Source organism: Camelina sativa, chromosome 14 (assembly GCF_000633955.1).
Source record: "Camelina sativa cultivar DH55 chromosome 14, Cs, whole genome shotgun sequence".
Lineage (NCBI taxonomy): Eukaryota > Viridiplantae > Streptophyta > Magnoliopsida > Brassicales > Brassicaceae > Camelina > Camelina sativa.
The window spans coordinates 2353694-2370694 of record NC_025698.1 but is presented as its reverse complement, the minus strand read 5'-3'; the positions used below and the strand labels follow the sequence as shown (position 1 = coordinate 2370694).

General features: G+C 37.8%; 3 protein-coding genes and 2 pseudogenes across 3 annotated transcripts; 1 reads left to right on the top strand and 4 right to left on the bottom strand.

Annotated features, from left to right (window-relative positions):
* Positions 121-879, bottom strand: LOC104743158 (transcription factor bHLH113-like). The gene is made up of 3 exons (XM_010464270.1): positions 790-879; positions 653-697; positions 121-526 (listed from the first exon to the last, which is right to left on the bottom strand). Exons 1-3 carry the CDS (start codon positions 877-879, stop codon positions 365-367), a joined length of 297 nt encoding a protein of 98 aa, XP_010462572.1. The 3' UTR covers positions 121-364.
* On the bottom strand, positions 1377-3550 carry LOC104739114 (transcription factor bHLH113-like). The gene is made up of 6 exons (XM_010459362.2): positions 3010-3550; positions 2132-2244; positions 1948-2013; positions 1802-1867; positions 1665-1709; positions 1377-1538 (listed from the first exon to the last, which is right to left on the bottom strand). Exons 2-6 carry the CDS (start codon positions 2240-2242, stop codon positions 1377-1379), a joined length of 450 nt encoding a protein of 149 aa, XP_010457664.1. The 5' UTR covers positions 2243-2244; positions 3010-3550.
* On the bottom strand, positions 5052-8879 carry LOC104739113 (annotated as a pseudogene).
* On the bottom strand, positions 9203-11638 carry LOC104739112 (annotated as a pseudogene).
* Positions 13031-14894, top strand: LOC104739110 (UDP-glycosyltransferase 74E2-like). The gene is made up of 2 exons (XM_010459360.2): positions 13031-13739; positions 13831-14894. Exons 1-2 carry the CDS (start codon positions 13095-13097, stop codon positions 14542-14544), a joined length of 1359 nt encoding a protein of 452 aa, XP_010457662.1. The 5' UTR covers positions 13031-13094; the 3' UTR covers positions 14545-14894.

Sequence of the window (17001 nt, the reverse complement as noted above, 5' to 3'; positions counted from 1 at the left end):
CAATTCAAGGTGCTCTGCTCTGTATTAGTAGGGAGAGCAACGCTCTTTCCTTCAACACTGAAAGAAAGCTTTCCTTGGATCTTTAGGATACATAGTTTTGCTAAGAACGACTAAGATATCTTAAGCAAATTTTCACAGAAAGTAGATTAATTTGCATTAGAATCATTTGGTTTCTGTTTGGGCATATTACACAAGTCCAAGTAAGGGGATGCATTAAGCAGTCAAATAATAACAGCCATCGCCACACTGTTGTAAACTCATGCGTCTCTCTGTCTATGTTACAGAGGCATCATCAGAACAGTAACAACTGGTCATCTTCTTTAGGCTTAACATGAAGATTTTAGTAGGCAAAGAGCCGAATTGGTCATCTAAAGGGTGACTGAGATGTAACGCTGAAAGCTGGAGATACAGGAGTATTCACGGGCGCCCAGATATCAGCTCCGTTGCTTTGAGCAACTCCTACTGTGTTCTCCATTGGAACAAGACATAATCCTCTGTTTCTCAGACTGTACTGCACCAGCTCCTCCTGGTAAAAGACGGGAAAATCAGTTCGTGCAAGATAATCAAGTTCCAGTAGCAGCAGATATGTCAGATGCAGGATATAAATAGTGAACTCGGTATAAATGGGGTTAAAATTCAAGATCATGCTCACCTGCGTAACATCAGGTATCGTTTGCAGATACGGAGCACTTAGCACCTGTAGAAAAGAACAAGAAAAGTCAGATGTTTATTCAGTAAAGATGAATGAATCATGCTCTGTATTGAAATGATGAATAGAAACTTGCCGACCTTCACTTGTTCATGAAGAAACTCTATGTAATGNAGACTTATCTTATCTTTCTCCAAGCTATTTGGTCCCTCGGTATCAACAGTCTGCATGTTCTGAACCTTTGCAATCTCAGTGGTAATGTATTTAATTCAATGTTCTTGTGAAACGGTAATCTCAATTTTGTGCGTAGCTGTTTGGTACAGTTACAAGCAAATTCATTTCTCGTGGTTGTGGTATGTCTACCAATTCAAGGTGCTCTGCTCTGTATTAGTAGGGAGAGCAACGCTCTTTCCTTCAACACTGAAAGAAAGCTTTCCTTGGATCTTTAGGATACATAGTTTTGCTAAGAACGACTAAGATATCTTAAGCAAATTTTCACAGAAAGTAGATTAATTTGCATTAGAATCATTTGGTTTCTGTTTGGGCATATTACACAAGTCCAAGTAAGGGGATGCATTAAGCAGTCAAATAATAACAGCCATCGCCACACTGTTGTAAACTCATGCGTCTCTCTGTCTATGTTACAGAGGCATCATCAGAACAGTAACAACTGGTCATCTTCTTTAGGCTTAACATGAAGATTTTAGTAGGCAAAGAGCCGAATTGGTCATCTAAAGGGTGACTGAGATGTAACGCTGAAAGCTGGAGATACAGGAGTATTCACGGGCGCCCAGATATCAGCTCCGTTGCTTTGAGCAACTCCTACTGTGTTCTCCATTGGAACAAGACATAATCCTCTGTTTCTCAGACTGTACTGCACCAGCTCCTCCTGGTAAAAGACGGGAAAATCAGTTCGTGCAAGATAATCAAGTTCCAGTAGCAGCAGATATGTCAGATGCAGGATATAAATAGTGAACTCGGTATAAATGGGGTTAAAATTCAAGATCATGCTCACCTGCGTAACATCAGGTATCGTTTGCAGATACGGAGCACTTAGCACCTGTAGAAAAGAACAAGAAAAGTCAGATGTTTATTCAGTAAAGATGAATGAATCATGCTCTGTATTGAAATGATGAATAGAAACTTGCCGACCTTCACTTGTTCATGAAGAAACTCTATGTAATGCATCGCGTCTAGAAGAACTGATGCAGTGTCGGTCTGTGGTAAAGAAGATTGAAGATTAGTATGAGCTGATGAGAGATGAATTCTCTTGATTTGCTTAACAAAAACAAAGTTACCTTTCCATGAGGAGAAACAATCTGTTGAAGAGCTGAAATACGTTCTCCAATTTTGTCCTTCCTCTCCTGTTTCACCATTAAGAGAACAAAAGATGGAAGGATCATTACGACCGCATTATTTGGTCTGTTGAACCACACACTGATAGGACTCATAAATCCAAGAATACTAGGTAAAGCAAGAGACCTTGGAATTGAAAGAGAGATCAGACTTGTGACGTTTGATGCTGCTTTCTCCGAGAGAGCAGACATTCCGCTTATTCTCCATCATCATTCCGGCGTCTCTAGAGAATTCCATACCTTTTGTCAATAAGAAATGCTTAAAGTCATTAAACACAACATTCACCAAAATGAATTACAGACCAAAACGATAACATGCGGCCCGAGGTTACCACCCTAATGTGAATTACAGACCAAAACGATAACAAGATCTATAAAATGAGGATCTTTATTTGGACCAACCAAATGGCATTGGGATTAGGAATAGAATATTAAGCCAAGACAAAGGTGAGGTCAACGAAGTAGGCAAGGGTTTGTGGTCAAAGGCTAGGCCTCAAGTACACATCAGCTGATATATATTTTAAGATTTGTAAGCACAATTATAAGCTCAAACAAAGCTAAAATTATTTCGCAGATACTCTCTCATAAACAGACAATAACATCATATATGCATGAATCACATTGAGTCCCTAAAAACACGAGAAGAAAACCCCAAAAACTAGAACACAGAATCCTCCACGGATCAGAGGAGAACAAAAAGTCACTCTCAGAGAAGTATTGAAGTTAATTTAATAATGTAAACAAGAATCCAACTTATAACAAAACTATTGAGTAGAATCTGGTAACATAGTCAAAGATGGTAACTTTTTTTGGTCATATAAACGAAATCAAAAGCTAATCCAACAAGAAGATGAGAAAGAAGTAAATATATCTAGAGATATAGCTTCTTTAAGCGACTAAAATATGTATAAATGTATAATCAAGCCAAAAATTAAGTGAAGAAACAGAGTAAAGAAAAAAGAAGAACAAAACAGAGCAAATAAAGAAAAGAGTAAAGAGGCTTACGGAGAGAGATGGACTCACAAATTCGGAGAAGAACCAATAACGAAAATCAAGAAAAGCTTTGTTCTTTGAAAAAGCCACCACACACAAGTTCTCGAAAAGCTCCAATTTTTTCTTCGTTTGAACCCTAGAAAATAATTGCGTTCTATTTTGTCTTAGAGCTTCTGACAACACAAAACCCGATAGATAAGACACAGAAGACGTTTCTCTCTCACTCTCTCTCTCAGTCCAAAAAGCAAAGCTCCAAACCCGAAGTTACTATATATATACACCAGTTGCTTAGTAGTAGTCAGTCATTGAGCTTAAACGGTGTCCATGAAGAGCCAAGGAAGGCTTTGGTGAGAAAATGGCGTCGTTTCTTTTAAAAGGCCGTGAGAGATATTAGAGCAGTAGCAGAAATCTCGGCGTGAGAAAAGGAGAGTAATAGAGATAGAAGAAACTTGTGTCGCTCCAAACGAAAGCAAATAGATGGGAACTGCTTTTTTGTATACGGGATATGTCTTTTTCCTCTCGACTCTTTCTTTGGGTGAAGTAGTTTGTATTGTATAAATTATAATTCTATAGTTCTTTTTTTTTAGTCTTCTTGTCTACTATCAATATTTTTGGATACGTTTGTGTCTAATGAGTATATAAACTAGCCCTCGTAGTATAAAACGAGTTTTTTTGTTTGTTTGTTTAAGATCTCCAATCCAACATTAAGATCTATGACTATGCAAGTTAGTGACGTAGTTACGACTGCTGCATGCCCCTACACCACCATCTATCTACTCCTATTTGACAAAATCTGCAGATAAAAAGATTAGTATAACATTCCATGACTAAAGATAATTAGGTTAGTGTTCAGAATTAGTCTTTAGTCTTCGGACTATGGTTACATAGAATTTGTTTTAACCTATGCTTTTTAAAGTACATCAAATAAACGAACTAATGTATGTACGCTAAATTAATTATAATTTGACAGCTAACATACAACCCATCGTAGAGAGGGATAGGTCTTGCCAATATCAGTCCCAGGTAGAGATGTTGCTCTTTATTTTATTAACTAGTATATATATATATTTTTTTTTCCAAATGCTCGTTCGTAGAGAAACTAGTAGTATTATTTTCTTTATTTGATAGTGACATTTGGAATGGTTATTAATTTTTTGTCAACACATTTGACCAACTCTCTCTGCGCCATCAATCTTTTTGTTTCTACTTTTTTCTGCTTTTTATTTCTTTGAATTTTGATTTGTTCTCTTCTCTTTTGAAATTCACCAAGATATTGATTGGTTGTTAATATTTCAAGATAAAATATGTAAATCAATCAATCAAATCAATCAGTTGCATAGATAAATAAATAAAAATGGGTAAGAAAAAACATCACTTCCCAAAATATACTATTCTCTCTAACTAGTAGTACGACTGTTTTTAATAACTAGTTCTCCTAAAACACACAATTAAATCAAGGATAGTTTAATAAACTAGTTAGATTTGATTTTAAATTTATAAAGGAGCACCAGTAAATTAACAGAAAGACAAATAAGACAAAATTAAATGCTATTTCACAGGAGAGAGAGAGAGACTCATCAGACGCTCAGGAGAAGCGCGAGTGTGCCGCACGAACACCAAAACTGGCTCTATGAATGATGATGAATCAACTCACGTGGAGCGGTTAGAAGAAACGCTGTTTTTCAAAACGCAGACGCAGCGATCGCGTGAGTAAAAATAAAAAAAAATTAGAGAGATTTGTGGGGACAGAGGAGGGCACAGACCGTGCGACGCAAAAGTCCAAAGGGGGGGTAATCAGCGTTTTCTTTAAAAGGTACGTTTTTGGTTTTTGGGGGCCAACGCGGTTTTGGGCTTTGTCTCGTTGTCACTATCTTCTTGTCCTCTTTTTTTCCTTGTGGCGACCGGATTAGGTACTCTTACTGGTACTACCTTTTTTTTTCTTCTTATCTTTGGTCTCTCTCTCTTTTTTTGCCCCCTATGAGCCAGTATGAAGACAGCTATTTTATTTTATTTCTGTTTCAGAAATTTGATTACCTTGTCATATAATTTTTTTTTAGGCATAATTTCACCTAAAATCCTTAAATAAGAGAACCAAAACTACTGAAAAGGAAACAAGTTTACACTTTGCACCATAAAAGAAAAATAAACAAATTTGGGCTCTACATATAGCAGCAACACAAACCCGTTGTTTCTATAACAATCTGTTTGTGTTGTGGGTCTTGTGACATCCATCAATAGTTGTTGTAATTCTCTTCTCTTTGAAGAAGGCACTCTTTCAATCCTATAACATTTTGTTGCATGTGTGGCCTGTCAGAGACGTTCTGCGAAACAGAGGCCAAAGCTAGCTCCACAACTTTCCATACAGAGTTTGCATCAATATCTTTCCCCATCTTCGGATCTATTACATTGTTCACATCATTCGTAGACCTCAAGATCGATATCACCCAATCACTCACATGAACACGCTTCGTTTGTGAAGCACTGATCGCTGTTTTGCCCGTAATGATCTCTAACAGAACAACTCCAAAGCTGTAAATGTCACTCTTCTCGTTTAACCCGTTTGTCTCAAAGCATCTATACACATCGTTTAAGAAACATCATAAAGTTACTAAAACATTGATGTTTGGTAGAGAGATAAAGAGAGAAAACTAACAGCGGGTCGAGATATCCTGGAGTTCCAGCTACTAGAGTGGATACGTGAGAACGACGCTCTGTGTGAAAACTCCGGGAGAGTCCAAAATCCGCAAGCTTTGCTCTGTTTTATCGTTCAACAATGTGTTGGAAGTTTTCACATCTCTATGAACTATCGCAGGTTTGCATCCAGTGAAGATACTCAAGCCCTTCATTGAGATCATTTTCGTTAAAGATGAAAACTTTCGGTCTAATTCATAACCTAAAATATAAAAGATCAAAACTTTGGTCATACCTTGTGCTGCATCAAGTGCAATCTGAAGCCGTTGAGTCCAGGTCAATGTATGGTCATACTTTCCTGCGAGATGATCTGCCATGTTGCCGTTAGCCATGAACTCATAGATCAATCCCATTTGATCACCATCATGGAAATAACCGATCAGCGCAGTGAGGTGTACGTGGTGAACTCTCACAAGAACTTCAACCTATGTGAATATATATATAGGAGGTAGTGTTAATTTGCATCTCTTTTTGGAATCAATAAGTACCTAGAATTCTACTACATTACCTCGGAGCGAAACTCTTTGAATCCTTGAGCTGATGTTTCTGATAAAAGTTTAACAGCGACTTGAAGGTTGTTATAGTAGCCATGGTAGACTGTTCCAAAACCTCCTTTGCCGAGGACTCGACCGAAGTTATTTGTCATCTTTACAACGTCTGCAAAGGTAAACAATAATTTGTTTTCCGATTTCGCCGTTAGATTGTTTCTTGCTCCGTTTTCTGCATTTTCTTCCACCGCAGAGTTTACTTTGCAAAAATAAAAGTTTTAACAATTGGTTATGTGATAAACAGATAGATAGGTACGTAAAAAAGATAAAGACATAGAGATAGAGGTAGATTTTTTACCGGACTTGTTTCTCCGGTTTTTCATTCTCCAAAACACACCAGACAATAACAAGAGAATGAACATTGCTGCAAATGATGCGACCAGCGGGATCACGAGTTTTTTGCTGTTGCTTTTTCCGCAAGAAATTTCTGTACAGAGTTCTGGATTCTCTCCAACATGTAGCGAGAACGATCCGCTCTTTGATCTCTCTAATAACTCGGATGGGACTAAACCGGTTAGCTTATTCTTCTCTAGCTTTCTGCAGAAATTATTAAGAGTTAATAGTCCGTAGTTACCATTCTAATTTGTTATTGCATCGATATGTCTATACTCTATATAACTTACAAAACCCTCAAGAACTTCAGTTTTGACAGAAACTCTGGAATGTCTCCAGTTAGGCCGTTGTTTGATAAGTCCCTGATAATAAAGTTCAAGTTTATAAAAACTGTTTAACAAAATACAAAAGTATAGGTATAGATAAACTCACAGCTCCTGAATCATTGTGAGGTTAGAGAAGGATGGAGATATGTGACCCGTTAACCCGCTAGATGATAAGTTCCTGCCTCCAATAACAAAATTTTCTAGTCAATATACAATACCTACGGATTGATCAAGAAGAGATGAAAGTTAAACTACACTTACAGTGATGTGATTCTGGGAGAAGTAAGACTATCATAACTACAATTAAGGCCCTCCCAAATGTAGTCGTTAGGCAAACAAGGATCTCCTTGCCAGTTCTTCTTTACTTTGTAACTCGCCTTTAGATTTGTAACCGCGTCTCCTATAAGTTTCTAGCAAATCCATGGATCAAACCGAGAAAAAAATGATTGAACTTTGTTAGCCATTTTAGTATCACATACCATCCTCTTGGTTAGTGAGAGACTGCGAGAAACTGTTTGCAATATAGATCTCTAGAGCGTTAACGATTGGCCGAAGAGTAGACTTGGGAGTTCTTACGAGAGAAAACCCTATCTCGGTTTGGCTCTCAGGGTTTAGAAAAACAGTGTTAGTTTGAAGATACTTGGGGCTGAAGCCAGAAGCAACTGTTACACCGTTAATGCTGATGTCGAACTCTCTGGTCTGGTTTGGTTTGAGACTAAGATCTTCAACCTCAGCGAAGTGCATGTAAACAAAGTACCTGACATTTGGATCACTGTTTTCCAAAGTCATTGTGATGGGTCTTGTTGTGTTTGTTGGAGTCATCGCTGTACTCATCACCAAACTGGAAAGGTTGTAACTATTGTTGTTTGAGATCACTGGAAGTGAGGTATTGATCTCTCTACAATAGCCAAAGTTGCGAGGTATCCAGATTCTATCGAACACGTCATCATCATATCTGACTCACACCAAAAAAAAAAAAAATCTTCTTATGTCAAAGTTGTAACCCATTCAGAAACAGAGTTATTAACAAAGCACGAGACAGATCACAAAACAGAGTACGAAACAGAGCATTACCTGACAGGTGAATCCATGAGAGAGCCAAAGTCCCAGCGTCTGGAGAAGAACAGAGCACCGTTTGGAGAATCATACGTCGTGTTGTCTTTTCCGAGAAACCTAAGCTCTAAAGTCGAGATAAATGGAGTACCTTTGCCTTTGTTTCCCAAACAAACAAATATTTTCTCAGCTTGACTCAAGTAAACGACTTCTTTGGAAACAACGATCGATCCATTGCTGAGCAAGAGAGTATCCCAGATATTTCCACCAAGAAACAGATCAAACTCGGGTGAACCATTCTCTCCGTCGTAGCTACCGTACATGAAACTAGCTCTTATGAGGTACTTCTTGCCCTTCCCTTGATTTGGAATCAGTGTGTAGCAGTTTCTAGAACCTTCAGGAAAGCTCCTTAGGGTTTGAAGCTGTCTTTGAGCTGTGAAGGGAATCGATTTGGAGACTCCGGTTTCAACAAAGGATGAATCTGAGACGTAGTTTATACCCGTTGCGTCGTCTTTGTACGATGATCCACTTGGGATACCACAGTCGATGCTTATGAAACCTATGATCATGCAACCAATAAAGATTGAAGGACTATACTTTCTTCACAAGAAAATAGTCATGAATAGTTAAAAAAAAGAACCTGATTGGTCTTGTGCATGAACCGAAACGATGAGACACAATGCAAACGTTGCTGAATATATCAAATAGAGAAAACGAAATGTTTCCATTTTCGTCTGGTTTCTTGAAAAACAAGGAAATTAAAAGACAACTAAAATTGGGTTTTTGTTGTTTTGATGTTGATGAAGTTTGCAGTTTTCTTTTAAAGTCGGAAAAAATAATTTGATTGGAGGTAAAGTCTTAAGACCAAACTTAAACAAATTGAAAGTCGAGTGATTTATATTAGCTACTTGCTCTTGGTGACTATGCAAAGTCAAAACACCCCCAAAAGTCAACGAGAGACCCGCCGTATCATATCAATTATCATCCTTACAAAAAGTATAATAATCGTTTTAATTGTAAGAAGGTTGATTTTTCATTAACTAGGAAATATACATTTTGCACTAGATAACTCAACTTGAAATATGTTTAGTCATGACATCATATGATTATCATTAATATATATATCTTCAGTGTCTTTTCTTTGGTCGTTTACGACCAATATTAGATTTGAATATCTAACGTAATATATATATATATATATATATATATATATATATATATATATATATNGTGTACAATGATGCTTGACATTACTGTCACGGATCACGATTCGGCATGTTGTATTATAACAAACATGGTATTGACAATGTTTGTTCAAGACCTCTATTGTGCGCCGTATGCTATGCAACAGACACTTTACACTTTGCACATAGACGTTTTCGTTTAACACTGCATATATACGTTTCTTTTTGTGGCTATACACTGTCTTATATCAAAACAGAAGGACGTGAAGGTGAAGAGAACGGCCCGAGACTGTTCTTTGCCGTAATAATGTTCTCTACAAGCAATCGCCATGTAGATTCTTCTTTCTTGCTAAGCTTCTTCATTTTCACCTTGAAATTCCTACACGTTAAAAGAAAATGATTACATTTTGTGTCTGAAGATTGCAGTTGTCTGTAATGTGAAATGAAACTGATTACAATCTGTACCAGCAGAGAGGGACTTTGCAAGAATCCGAATCCCCACAGATACAAGAGTGAAGCTGAAGAAGCTGCCACATCCTTTTGCAATGAGGACATGAGGCCCTAGACTTGCATCCCAAGAAATGTCTGAGTGCACCTTCAAGTCCTTTACACGCCGGGAACTTACACACGGTTTGGCTTCCTTTAAGAGCCTTATCACGAGGTCCAATTGTCCCACAACCTTCACTACATATGTGGACAAGAGCTTCCATGGCTTCATAAAGCTGCAGATACACTTTTTTGTCCTCAAGTTTTCTCCTTCTCTCTTGTTTCCGAGTGTCTGCTTCAACGACTGCCTCAACGAGCTCTTGTTCAAGCAGAGGATTAGCTCGTTTCATCACTTTCCATCCCTCTGTTGAAGATACAGATTTGAAGTCTTTGATGACCATCGAGAAACATACAAAGCAAATTCTAGTTGCGTCGCAGTTCCGCGCCAACTGAAGCACATCGATCACATTCTCCTTGTTAATCCATCCATTATCAAGAACCTCTATACAAAAACTTTTTTCAGAGATGGTATAGAGTAGCAGTGTGACAGAACCAATAAGTGGAGCACAAACTTCTTCATTTCTTCCTCCTCGTAGCTGCAGGTTTTAATATTAGGCAGGAGAAACTAGCATTATGAAAGCAATATCCATTTGAACACATGGAACATACCAGGAAGAGTATAGAAAGCGAATGATGCTTCATAAGGCACTCCGAAGATTTTGAGGTATGTTTTTCCATTTTTATTCCTTGATTTTTTCAGAAGTTTCGCCATAACGGGTGAGGCTGCAGCCTGGAGAGGACAAAACCTTTTAATATATATCATCAGTAAGCACTAAAAATGTGGCCAGTGACCCCAATGAGTTATCCTATATTCCCATGAGCTAAAACAGAGTAAAATCTTTACAAAAAACTCACCAAGACACTTGAATGAACTGGAAACCGAGATTTGTTATCGATTTCAACAAAGGTATCTGCTCCAAATCCTTGCTTGAAAAGCTTATCCCAAGTTTCTACTGCTTCTTTGGGCACAACAAGGCGTGATAAGCTCAAAGGTGTCCTTGTGGAAGCTTGAAAACGCTGGAAGGTAAAACAAGGAAGAGGAGGCGGTTTTGGAATGTTCTTGGTACTAGACATTGTTGGTGGTGAAGTAGGTTGAAGCAGAGTGAAGACATGATCACGAGGAGCATAGAAAGACTCTTCTTCTTCTACTCCTATATCAAACACACGCGTGAATTTACCATCTGAACAAGCCATCAGACCACCAAACCCGCGAAGTCACAATAGGTTACCGGTTCTCCAATCTGTTGAGATCAAATGCAAAAAGCAACCATGAGTTATGTATCAGAGTAAAGAGTCAATCTCAAATTTTCTCTAACCAAGACTCAAGTCCCCTACTTAAGAAAATCATCGAACACAAAGTAAGCGTCAACTTTGGATTCAAAAACTATCAAACATGGACGTGAACAGGAATGAACTAAAAACCCGATTTTGATTCCAAGACAATGTCTTTGTATTCCAATAAGCTTCATTAGACATGAACCCTCAATGAGAAATACAGAGGCAGTCATACAGAGATTATAAAGACCAAGAGGAAAAACTAAGTAGTACGAAGAACAAAAACATCAAGGTTACCCACTAAAAACAGATCAAAACATGAATGTTACGGCAAGATTCAGAGTCACTGAGAGAAATAAACCAAAACCAGAAACTGGAACGACGCGAAAACGAAGAGAAACAGAATCATTAAGCAAGAAGAAAACAAAAAAAAATAGGAAGAGCCTTGATCATTGTTGTTTAACAATTATTGGTTGAGAATCATTCTTATCCAGAAACTCAGAATTCTGAGATTTTACCCAATTCTCGGAAGAATCATCTCTTAGATACACAGTATCTGGTTAGTTTAAAAGTTCACAAATTACAACCATTGATTTTGGAATCACGAACTCAACGCTAAAAGGAAAAAGAAACAAAAATTAGAAGCGAAGCGAAAGAACCCAACCTTTGGTAACTTAATTCCAATTCTTATTATAAATCACACAATACAGAGAGGAAATCCAAAGGTCACGAAAAAGTAGTAGCAAATTTGCATACTACTCAAAACGTCAACACTAAAAACGGCGACGTTTTAAAAGTGGGGAGAATTAACAATTTTGCTTCTTTAATGAAGGCCACAAATGTTTTTTTTATAATAAGAATTGGAATTAAGTTAGAATGATTTGAGGGAGAATATAACATCGAAAGACATTATTATATATGGCTGATCTTGAATTGCACTAAGAACTAAAGTTAGTGAATCCTTGTCATCATCTTTTATATGTCTCCCTGCCGGTTTAATTTACATTATCTTACCGACTAGCCGGTGAAAAAATAACACCGACCATGTAATATGATACAAACAACTGAATAAGGGTCGACAGGTCGACTCATCCTTTTATTATATAGGTTAAGAACTGTATTTTCTGTTTCAACTATGATTTATGATTTGACCAATTTTATCACGGGTTTCCCAGAGGAATTAAACGTAAAAAGTAAAAAAAAAAAAAAAAAAAGTAACTCGGACAGCTAAATTTGATTTCTATTTCTTGCATACATGTGCTCCGGAGAATTGCGAATCGCCAATACGAGAACACCACGTTGACAGATTAGATTTCCAAGTGGGACGGCGTTGAAGTCTTTTCATTATGTTTGTTTGCGTATTCTCTCATTTGTGTGTGATAAAAGAAAAAAAAAAAAAAAATTGGCGACGAATTAACAGAAAATATAAAATTGCTAGTTTTTTTTTTTTTTTTGAATACTTTTCTTTCTTTTTATGATAATGTCATTTTGAAGTTTATAAATGTTAAAAGGTAAATCTTATTATCAAGCAATGTTATTCACGTTTAAAAAACACAAACAAAAACATACAAGCAGCTATCGGTTAAATCTTCATATTAAAAAATGCTCTCGGTTAAGCTATTAAACCCTAATAAAAATTATTGAAGCAGTTATATTAAGCTTTAACTATCAATGGTTTACAATTTGGATCCGGGTTACATAAGCAGTGACATCAACAGTAATACACAGGTGAAAGATGCTGCAGTGTCCTCTACTCCAGCTCTCTCCTGGAAGATGACAAAAAGAATCTAATCTAATATGTACATATGTTCTGTTTTTTTTCTTGATAAACACGTACTGACCCACATATATGTTGCAAGTTATTTAATAATATATGTCACATGCTAACAATAAACTAAAATAAACTAAAACAATTATGATAACATGGATTGGTGGGTTGCATTATCATTGACCTCGGTCTCTGGTCCACACATCTTGGTCGCCACGGAACCTCGACCCTTTTGGATTGTAGTCCTACCCCACGAAAGACGTATTAAAATCAAAGTCGTCCTCTAATCCGATAATATAAATCTACGTACACACATCTACAACAGCCGTACACCAAAAACTAGAGTCAGTAAGAACAAAACTTAAAAGAGAAAATGAGAGAGGGATCTCATGTTATCGTTCTGCCTTTCCCAGGACAAGGACACATAACTCCAATGTCCCAGTTCTGCAAACGATTAGCCTCAAAAGGTCTTCAGCTCACTCTTGTCCTCGTCTCCGACAAGCCCACGCCTCCATACAAAACAGAGGACGACTCAATCACTGTCTTCCCTATCCCCAATGGCTTCCAAGAGGGCGAAGAGCCTTTAGAAGACCTCGATGATTACATGGAAAGAGTAGAAACCAGCATCAAAAACAGCTTACCGAAGTTGATTGAAGACATGAAACTGTCTGGAAATCACCCCAGAGCCCTCGTGTACGACTCCACCATGCCATGGCTTCTTGATGTAGCTCATAGTTATGGTTTGAGGGGTGCCGTGTTTTTCACTCAACCTTGGCTTGTAACAGCTATTTACTACCATGTTTTCAAGGGTTCGTTCTCTGTACCGCCAACAAAGTACGATCACTCTACGTTAGCATCTTTCCCGTCGTTCCCGATGCTGAGTGCGAATGATTTGCCGTCTTTCCTCTGCGAATCGTCCTCTTACCCTAATATACTAAGGATTGTGGTCGATCAGCTCTCCAACATTGATCAAGTCGACATTTTGTTGTGCAACACTTTCGATAAGTTGGAGGAAAAGGTACAGAGAATATATCCATAGATGTATATCGCTTATTTATTTGTGTGATTATGGTTAATTTGATATTTATTTGTATTTTTGTTGCTCGTAGGTATTGAAATGGGTCCAAAGCTTGTGGCCAGTCTTGAATATTGGACCAATGGTTCCATCGATGTATTTAGACAAACGACTGTCTGAAGACAAAAGTTACGGATTTAGCCTCTTCAATGCAAAAGTCACTGAATGCATCGAGTGGCTGAACTCAAAGCAGCCTAATTCTGTTGTCTACGTATCATTCGGAAGCTTGGTGATTCTAAAAGAAGATCAAATGATGGAACTCGCGGAGGGTCTAAAACAGACCGGTCGTTTCTTCTTGTGGGTTGTGAGAGAGACAGAAACGGACAAAATCCCAAGAAACTTTGTAGATGAAATAGGTGAGAAGGGACTAATCGTGAGCTGGAGCCCTCAGCTTGAAGTACTTGCACATGAATCGATCGGTTGTTTCTTGACACACTGTGGATGGAACTCGATGTCAGAGGGGTTGAGTTTGGGAGTTCCGATGATTGGTATGCCACATTGGACAGATCAGCCCACGAACGCAAAGTTCATGGAGGATGTGTGGAAGGTTGGGGTTAGGGTTAAAGCAGAAGGTGATGGGCTAGTGAGAAGAGAAGAGATTGTGAGACGTGTGGGTGAAGTAATGGAAGGGGAGAAAGGGAAAGAGATTAGAAAGAATGCTGAGAAATGGAAAGTGTTAGCTCAAGATGCTGTTTCCGAAGGAGGTAGCTCTGATAAGAGCATCGATAAGTTTGTTTCAATGTTTTGATATGAAGGATTGAAAGTAAGTAATTTACAAGTCCCTAGTCCAAGTTCCAGATGCCAATGGGGACTTTCTATTGCAAATTGCATACCAAATTGTACAAGAAAGAAGAAAAGCAGGCATACTCACATGAGCCGTCTCCAATTTTGACGAATCTCCTCTGTTTCGAGTATCTCTCTGTCTATCTAACGGAGTTAGGAAAAGAGTTTCAGTTTTCAAAAGTCAAAAGACTGAGTCAACTGGTGACAAATTCGAACGTTAGGATAAAAATCATGTTTGTTTTGTTTTTATTTTATGTTCTAAGTATTATTAATAAGAGACTTGTGATTTCCTTTTTCTATTTAAATGATTTTCCTTTTGTGAGTCCAATTATGTAAAAAGCATTAAAACAAAATTTCCTTTTTCTTAAAAAGCCTAACAACGGTCATAAACTTTCCTCATAAATTAGTCTCTCTCTCTTCTAAGAACCAACGTTCTCTTCTTTTTTTGTTTGTTAAAACCAACGTTGTCTTCTTCCAAGGGCGTTAACCTAGAGTGCTCTTTCTTCTTCTTCGTCTTTACAAAAACCTGAGTTTCTTCTGGAGAAAGTCATGTATGGGAATTATTCGTCGGAGGTTTGAGATGTCGTCGTCAATCGTCATATCACTGATTTTGGATGGGGATCGAATTGAAGAGATCAGGATTACGTACGGTGATGACGTTTATCTCAATACACAAAACCTCTTGGGTTCTCTGCTTTGAATCCATCCACAGAGTCATCAATCATCATCATGCGAAGATTCAACTAGGTTCGTCTCCTTCATATATCCCTCTCGATTCTCCGAAAACGCTTAAAAAAAATATTTTGTTTCTTTGTATAGGGTTAATCTGCGGCTATTTATTTACAGGCACGACGACGAACATTTGATTCCGCGTTGGGATTTCGATAAGGTAATTTGATAAATATTGTTTTTGAACTAGGGATCTTGTAGTGGTAAAGGGTTAACACTAGGAAATTTAATTCTAGTTGATTTTTCTGTTTTATCTATAGGATTATTAATTAATTACGCTTACTTTACTTGCAAGTCTTGACACTTTTGCAGGATCTCAGAAGCCGTTGTTGGAGCGTTGTATTCACGCTACAGGTCTCTTGTTTTACCACATAACATCTGTGTGTTTAATTTGTTATCAGTTTTTATTCATTAAATGCCCTTTGGTTTTGCCGTTTTGGATAATGATTCTCAGGAATATTCTCCTCCTGTGCTCGCAATTACTATGATGTTCTCTTGGTGTTTCTCCAAAGGGACTTCGATCGAGTGATATATCAGATAAGGAAGGAGTCTCGCGCGTTTCATCATCCTCCTACTTGGTTTTTAGGTGACTTTTCTTCCCTTGCTCAAAAAAGGTTTTAAAAGATTTCACCATTTTTAATACGGATTCGAAATAAAGTTTTTTTCTTTTTGTTTTGTATTGTTTTCCTAATATTAAATTTACAAATCCATGTGAAAGTTAATCTAACTTTGGATCCAGTCATTAAGTTGATCATTAGATAGATTTCAAATGTTCAAGTTAATATTAAATTTACAAATCCATGTAGATTAATATCCTGATTGGCAATGGCTGTTACGAAAGCGCCGTACCTGATTGGCAAGAAATACAGAAGCTACCCATGGACATACATTGACTGCGGTAACTGGTCCATCTGATGTATTACAGGTACGGCGCTTTCATGGTGAGCAGACCTGCATTAAGAACAACCATGTCAACGGTGGAATCTAATACAATAAAACGATGAACTGAGGAAATTACAGTTCTACATACTTTGACGGTTAAACCTGGTCCTCATAAGGCATAACATACCCACTGCCAGCGTGGTCATTAGACATGCATTGGAGGCATAATAAGCGGGAAAATAAACATTTTTTGCATTGAATTTGGTCTACTAAGACATAATAAGCATCAACATAATTAACTAGTAAATTAGACATTGACAAAAACTTGTCCGGGTGTATGTCGTCCACTGATATGTTACGGTTTTGACTCACTTTGACCCCGTTTATTTGATAGTTTTGTAGTTGTTTGAGTCCTTTTCAGGTTATAATAAGAGGCTAGGAAGCTAAAAGCAAGGATTGGAACAGCAGGAGCAATCGGAGCAGAAAGGAGTTGAATTGGAGCAGAAAAGCTGATTTTAGACCCAGGAGCACATGCTCCCGATTTCCGAGCACATGCTCCCAACTCTACGGTTTCATGACGACACGTGGCAAGCATCTAGGCGCCGATTCCCTGCCTAATTCCCCTTATTTTAGGCGATCCTTTGTGAGAGAAAGAGGGCTGAGATCGCTTTTTAATAGGGAGATTTGAATTTGGAATCTTTCCTTATTTTTCTCTACTTGTATGCTATTTAACCTAGGGTTTTTAGGAGAGAGGGATATACCTTTTTCTTTTGTTTTTGAGCGACGTTTTTGTGAGAGGGAGAAGAGCGGC